Source organism: Myotis brandtii, unplaced genomic scaffold, assembly GCF_000412655.1.
Source record: "Myotis brandtii unplaced genomic scaffold, ASM41265v1 scaffold687, whole genome shotgun sequence".
Lineage (NCBI taxonomy): Eukaryota > Metazoa > Chordata > Mammalia > Chiroptera > Vespertilionidae > Myotis > Myotis brandtii.
In genome coordinates, this window is record NW_005370687.1 from 1,180,868 (window position 1) to 1,187,856 (window position 6,989).

The 6,989-nt window shown below is 56.9% G+C and overlaps 1 protein-coding gene across 1 annotated transcript in view; it reads left to right on the plus strand.

The window, feature by feature from the left end:
- Positions 1-6,989, plus strand: part of TULP1 (tubby like protein 1) — an 18,868-nt gene that overhangs the window by 8,248 nt on the left and 3,631 nt on the right. Inside the window, exons 2-10 of the mRNA XM_014529583.1 lie at positions 5-344; positions 581-679; positions 752-868; positions 1,139-1,257; positions 4,306-4,311; positions 4,407-4,577; positions 4,728-4,840; positions 5,610-5,724; positions 5,796-5,894. Of these exons, the coding sequence (XP_014385069.1) occupies positions 5-344; positions 581-679; positions 752-868; positions 1,139-1,257; positions 4,306-4,311; positions 4,407-4,577; positions 4,728-4,840; positions 5,610-5,724; positions 5,796-5,894 (1,179 nt within the window). The remainder of the gene's footprint in view (positions 1-4; positions 345-580; positions 680-751; positions 869-1,138; positions 1,258-4,305; positions 4,312-4,406; positions 4,578-4,727; positions 4,841-5,609; positions 5,725-5,795; positions 5,895-6,989) is intronic.

The following is a 6,989-nucleotide window of genomic DNA, read 5'->3' on the forward strand; positions in this document are numbered from 1 at the left end:
CCAGAACCGGGGGCGAACCCGAGACCCGGCCCCCACCTGCAGCCACTCCCCGGGCTCCGGTCACCCCGTTTCCGGAGGGAGCTGCTGGACCGCCTGTCCTCCCGGGCCTGTTCCAGGGGGAAGCCCCCTCCTTCCACAATCTGAGGGGCCGGGCTCCCCAGGTGATGGGCCCACCGCGCCCCAATATGAGGAGTTTCTACCCACAGAGGAGGAGGCGGAAGAGGAGGGCCCTGAAGATGAAGAGGAGGAGGAGGAGGAGGAGAGAGTCCCCCCGCCCCCCAAGAAGCCCCCTAAGGAGAAGCCTCCGGCAGACCCCGGGGCGAGGAGGGCCAGGGCCCGGGAGGACAGAGAGTGGGCGTTTCTTTGTGACTTTTATTTAATTCTTTTTAAAACCCAAATGAATTATTGTTATCATTGTTATAAAAGCATCAAAGTGACTACAGTAAAAATCAATCAACAGAAATACATTCCCCAGGGCGGCTCCCGGCCTGAATGCCCTCCAGGGGCCGCCTGGTCTAAACGTGCCCCTTGTGCCCAGGGTCACCCTGGGGACGGTCTCACCCCCGCCCTTCATTTCCAGGGGACGCGGGAAGCCCTGTCCCCCCAGCAAAGCCTCTTCGGGTGAAGAAGAAGGTGCCAGTGGGTGAAGGGACCAAGACGAGGAAGACAAAGAAGAAAGGTGGGCCTGGCGTCTGGAGGAGGGGGGCCCTGGGTGTGGTGGGGTGTGACCCCGCTTCATGTGCACACACAGGGTCTGGGGCAGCTGACAAGGAGCCCCCAGCGAGCTCGGCCGGAGCACAGAAGGCCCCGGAGGCCCTGTTTCTGGTTGGGGACGATGGCCCCTCGGGGAAAGCTCTGAAGAAGAAAGGTGGGTGGCAGTGGCCTCTGGTGGAGAGGCAGGCCTGGCGGTGGGAGCTGGCACAGCGGGTGCTGGAGTCAGCAGACTTGGGGGGCATGTTGACCTCCATTTCAATAGCTGGGTGGCCTCAGACAGGTGTCTGACTTGTGAGGCTCCGATAACAGTAAGAGAGTAGTAATCTGGGGTTACCCTGGTGGTTGTGGGAAGGGTCCGAGGGAGACGTGGCAAACCAGGAAGTGCTCCGCCAGGGCTAAGAGGCTTGTGCCTGCTCTGTTCCAGGTACTCCCAGAGACTCGGAGGAGGAGAGGAAGCGGGAAGAGGGGGAGGAGGAAGACGCGGCAGCTGTGGCGACCAAGAACAGCAATCAGAAGGGCAAAGCCAAAGGAAAAGGCAAAAAGGTTGGGTCCCAGGGGGGAAGGCGGCTGCAGTCCCTACGGGGCGCAGTGGCAGGGGCCTGGCGTTGGGGATTAGAGTGTGGGCCTGTGGGCTGGGGCCATGGCGTCCCTGGGGGCTAGAATCTTGGCTCCCCCTCTGGTGCCAGGATGTGTGGACAAAGGGCACCAGACTTGTGAGAGCAGAAGAGGCAGTTGTGGGGTCACCAGGTTGGGACTGGCCACCCCGGAGCCTTATGTCCTCTGGTCTCTAAGCACCCCCCTCCCCCGCCGCAGCCAGAGCTGCCCCGCAGGAAGACACACATTTCCTGGCCCAGGGAAGTGGCCAGCAGGCACACGTGTACACACCCTTGGGCACACCGAGGGCCTGAGAGCCAGCTGTGCGAGGCGCTAAAATATTCCCCCCCCCCCGACCGCCCTCGGCCCCCCAAGTGCTGTCTGCTACCCCAACCAGACCTCCTAACCTTCCAGCAACTCAATGGTGTCTGCGGCCTCCAGGACCCTCCTCCAGGCCTCCCAGGGTCCATTCTGACTGGGAATTTTCCAGGGCGGACAGGTCGTTAAATGGTTTGCATATTCTCTCCCAAACTCAGGCACCAGCACGCACAAACTCAAGTAAGCAGGGGAGAAAGGTCCAACTGGACAGAGAAAGTGATGAGAGTCTTTAGAAACTCGTTTCCGGGTGTGGAGATCACCATGAGGCAGGGCCCGGCTCTTTGCTGTGTGGGTCTGTTAATGTGTTCAGGCATAGTCAGATCTTTGTTTATTAGTCCTCACCCTAGGATACTTTTCTATTCATATTTTTAGGAAGAGTGAGAAGGAGGCATGGGTCTAGAAAACCAAAGGCATTTAGAACCACATTGTCAAGTTGCAAAGAAGAGACCATTGGTTTTTTTAGAGAGAGTGGAAGGGAAGGGGGCGGGGGAGAGAAACATCAATGCGAGAGAGACACATCGATGGGTTGCCTCCTGCACTTGCCCCACCTGGATGGGGATCAAACCTGCAACCCAGGTACCTGCCCTTGACTGGGTATCAAACCCAGGACCCTTTGGTGCAGGGCCAGGTGTGGTCAGATCGGGAGGGCTGAGTCACATTAGCCAAGATCACCGGATACTGATGTATAGACTGGAAGCCGCTTATTCTGTCCGGGGAGGAAGAGAACTGGAGGCAGCACAGCCTGCCGCGCAGGAGGCCCTGGAAATTCGCAGCTATAGAAATGTTTGAATAAGCTCTGGCTTTCTCCAGCTCGCATTCCAAACATACTCTTGTGTTTCACAAGTTTCTTCTGGAGCAACCTAGAGTGGAGAGGAGAGGCTCGCTCGCCAGCAGGCCAAGGGCCTCGCCTCACACACTGCAAACCTGCCCTCCGCAAAAATGTCCAAGCACAGCGCGTCAGAGCTCACGGGGAGAGAGCCCCAGCCCTCCAGCGCTCCCACGCTGGTCCCTCCTCTCCCCGCTGGGAGGCTTAGGGCTAGAACTTCCGCTCCCCCTGTTGTGAGGGCAAGAACCTGAGGGCAAAGGGCACCAGGTTTGTGAGAACAGAGGGGGCAGTGCAACCAAATTTTACTTTTTCCATGTGCTTCTCTATTCATTGTTTTGACCGTGTGTTACCATATAACAAACCACCCTAAAAATTAGTGTCTTAAAAAACAAACATTCGTTTTCTTCATTTCTTCACGGAGTCAGAAGCCTGGGAACAGCGTAGCAGGGCAGTTCTGGCTCAGGGGCCTCTGAGTTGCTGTCAGGACGGCACCTGAAAGCTTGGCCGGGAATGCAGGACCCACTTCTGCAATGGCTCCTGTCCTGGCTGTGGGCTGGCGGCCTCTCCCAGGGCTGCTGGGGTGTTCTTATGACGTGGCAGCAGCTTCCCCAGAACCCCATGCCGTGTGGGAGGGGACCACCCCAGGGGTCAATTCCAGGGGCAGGGACCGTTGGGGGCCACCTTGGAGGTTGGTCCCTACACGGAATATTTGCTATGTGCTCATGATAACAGCGGTGGCTAACACTTCCTCTGTGTTGTGTGCTTAGAGCAGCGATTTTCAACCCTTTTCATCTCCTGGCACGAAAACTAATTACTAAGATTCTGCGGCACACCCAAAAATTTATTTTTTACCAATCTGACCAAAAAAGTTATATATAATTTTGATGAATTCATACCAGGTGGCTATTGTGCGGGCTGCTGTCATTTTTTTACTTGACAATCTAAGGCGGTGGTCGGCAAACTGATTAGTCAACAGAGCCAAATATCAACAGTACAACGATTGAAATTTCTTTTGAGAGCCACATTTTTTAAACTTAAACTATATAGGTAGGTACATTGTTATTAACTTAATCAGGGTACTCCTAAGGCTTAGGAAGAGCCACAGTCAAGGGGCCAAAGAGCCGCATGTGGCTCGCGAGCCGCAGTTTGCCGACCACGGATCTAAGGGAAAGGAGGTCAGGTCCCCTCACTAAACAGCCAGGTATCGTGCGCTTTAAAAATCCCCGCGGCTCACGGTTGAAAATCGCTGGCTTAGAACACAGCAACCGATACCTTCGGCCTCGCCTCGGTCCACCCACTGAGAGCGAACCTGCTTGAAGGAGGGTCTTGCCAAAGGCTCTGGATCTAACAGGAAAGTGGGCAGGTTACATCCCAGCTCCACCTCTACCAGCTGCGCGAACTCAGCAAGCTCCCCAGTCTCTCTACCCTCAGCGTCCTCCTCTGTGGAAGGACAGTCAGTTACCTCCGGGGACAGTGGTAAGAGGATTAAGTGAGTTAGGGTTTGAAAGTGCTGAGAACGATACCGGGCACACCGGTAGACTTGATATGAGTGTTTGCTAAACGTATACATGAAACAGGGGCTCACCCCAGCCTGCCTACTTCTTAGATGGGAAAACGGAGTTAGGGCACTTAGCAAACCTGCTAGATAGTCATGGGACCCGGACTTGAACCAGGCTCTCTGGATCCGGAGTCTGGGCTCTTAGCCACACGCTTCAGGAAATAACGGTGAGTGCCAGCCCCCCAGAGCCCCTGGCATCGCCCTCCAGCTGCCTCTCTGTCCTCTCCCCACACAGAAAGCGGTGAGTTGGCCTGCTGCCTGCCCTGTCCCAGCCTGGGCACCAGCTGGGGGCAGGGGAGCTGGTGTCTGGGGCTGATGCCCCCTCTGCGCCCCCAGAAGGAGGCGCGGGCCACGTCCCCACCGGTGGGAGTGGGCGAGCCCCGGGAGTTCGTGCTGCAGCCGGCCCCTCAGGGCCGCACAGTGCGCTGCCGGCTGACGCGGGACAAGAGGGGCATGGACCGGGGCCTGTACCCCTCCTACTTCCTGCACCTGGACTCGGAGAAAAAGGTGGGCCAGGAGGAGGTGAAGGGAGAGGGAGGCGGAGGTGCCAGGACCAGGTGGAGGGAGGGTCTGGGCCAAGCTGCGGGGAGGGGCTGCCAGCTAAAGGCTTCTCCTCCCCTCACCCACCTCCTCTGCCCTCTCTCACCGTCCCCACAGGTGTTCCTCTTGGCTGGCAGGAAGCGGAAACGGAGCAAGACAGCCAATTACCTCATGTCCAGCGACCCCACCAACCTGTCCCGAGGAGGGGAGAATTTTGTCGGGAAGCTGAGGTGGGCTGGGGGCTCAGGGCAGCAAGAGGCCATGCGGTCTGCTCTGACCCCTGAGCCCACCGGTGCCCACCACAGCGGACACCCCGGCCCAGGGCCTCTCATACCCTGTGTAGCCCACGTGGGGGCCTTGTTAAATGGTTCAGTTCTAACAGCCCCCCAGGTGGTGCCCACGCTGCTGGTCCAGAGACCTCACAGGTGGAGAGGCTGAGTTCCAGGCTGTGTTCATGTTGAGTTCCTGGCACCTGGCAGAATAGCTTCTCAGCAAATAGTTACTAAGTGAATGAATAAACAAGCATTTGGCACCTACCCTGTGCTATGTCTGCCGTACATCTCACCTAACCCTCACCATAAATCTGAGAGGTGGGGGCGGGACCCCTGAGGCAAGCCTTATTTCTTTTATTTATGTATTTAACAAACACTTACATAAGGCAGTAAGTTCCAGATAAGAGCCCACTGAATCCTCTTATCAGCCATTTGGCTGTTCTTATACCCATTTTGCAGATGGGGAAGCTGAGGCTCAGATCAGTTAAGTAACATGCCCAAGGTCACACAGCTAGTCAGAAATGGACCTGAGATCTGAACGCTGCCCCGTCCCCTAGATCCATCTTTCTAAGACTTCACGAGGGAAGGCTGGGGCAGGGGACATGCAGTGCTCCTCCTAAGACACTTCACCCTGGGTGGTCCAGTAGCTCCCAGCACTGCTTGGCTGGAGGGTCTTAGAGGCGGCGTGGACCCCTTGAGCCCCGCCCCAGCTCCGCCCTGCTTGCAGGTCCAACCTCCTGGGGAACCGCTTTACAGTCTTTGACAACGGGCAGAACCCGGGCCGCGGGGGAGGCGGCGCTGACGTGGGGAGCCTCCGGCAGGAGCTGGCAGCGGTGATTTATGTGAGTCTCCACCTGTCCCCGCGGCAGCCCCTCCCCTGGCAGGGCCGGCCTAAGGCGCACCTCCCTCCCAGGAAACCAACGTGCTGGGCTTCCGAGGTCCGCGGCGCATGACGGTCATCATTCCGGGCATGAATTCGGACAACGAGAGGGTCCCCATCCGGCCCCGAAATGTGAGCCCTGCACCTCCCTGACCCCCCTCCCTGAAGGCCCCACTCGCTATGGGACTCACTCCGGGGGAGCTGGGGCGGGGTAGTAGCGGGGCGTCAGCTTGCCCAACGCCCCACCTCTTGAGCACACTCCACCCTCCAGGGCAAGTTTATTCTGGCCACTTGGGGGATGAATTCGAGGTTTTTGTCGTTGAATTCACAGAAACAAACACAACGTTATGTGGGTGTTTTAAGTTTACACCAAATCACCCATTTACATATTCATTCAATTCACATACAGTATATTGAGTGCCAGGTAGGTAGGCACCGAGAAGACATCAGTGGACAATACACAGGTCTGCCCTCATGAAGCTGGCATTCTAGGGGAGCCAGTGCAAAGGCCCGGAGGCAGGGAGGTGCCTGATGGGTTTGAGGAACAGCAGGTGGCTGGTGTGGCTGGAGGGAGATAAGGTAAGAGGTGAGAGTGAGGGGCAGATAGGGCCTGTCTAACTGGTTTTTATAGGAGAGAAACAGGAAGCCAGAGAAGGGTTTTGAGCAAAGAAGTGGCATGATTTGACTTATATTTTAAAAGCGAAGGGGGTGTGTGTAGGGTAAGATGGAGAGATGTCCTGCAGGAAGGTGGCTTCCTTCAGTCAGTCTCTCGCCCTGCTCCTTAGCACTGTGGGTCAGTCCAGGATGAGCTCTAGCTGGTTTGGCTCAGTGGATAGAGCGTCGGCCTGCGGACTGAAGGGTCCCGGGTTTGATTCCAGCCAGCAGCACATGCTCAGGTTGCGGGCTCGATCCCCAGTATGGGGTGTGCAGGAGGCAGCCAATCAATGATTCTCTCTCACCATTGATGTTTCTATCTCTCCCTTCCTCTCTGAAATCAATAAAAAAATATATTTTTAAAAAAGACGCAGGATGACTGGCGTGCCCCATACTCGCAGTGGTGCCACTTTTCTCATTTACACGGAAAAAGTAATATCCCTCCCGGCTGATCACACAGCTTCCTGCTGGAAAGTCACAGGTAGCCAGGCCCAGCAGACCCAGGGGCACTGGCCACGGGAGGTCCTGGTCCGGAGGGCCTGTGGGTCCCACGCCTGCTCCTTCCACGCCTGG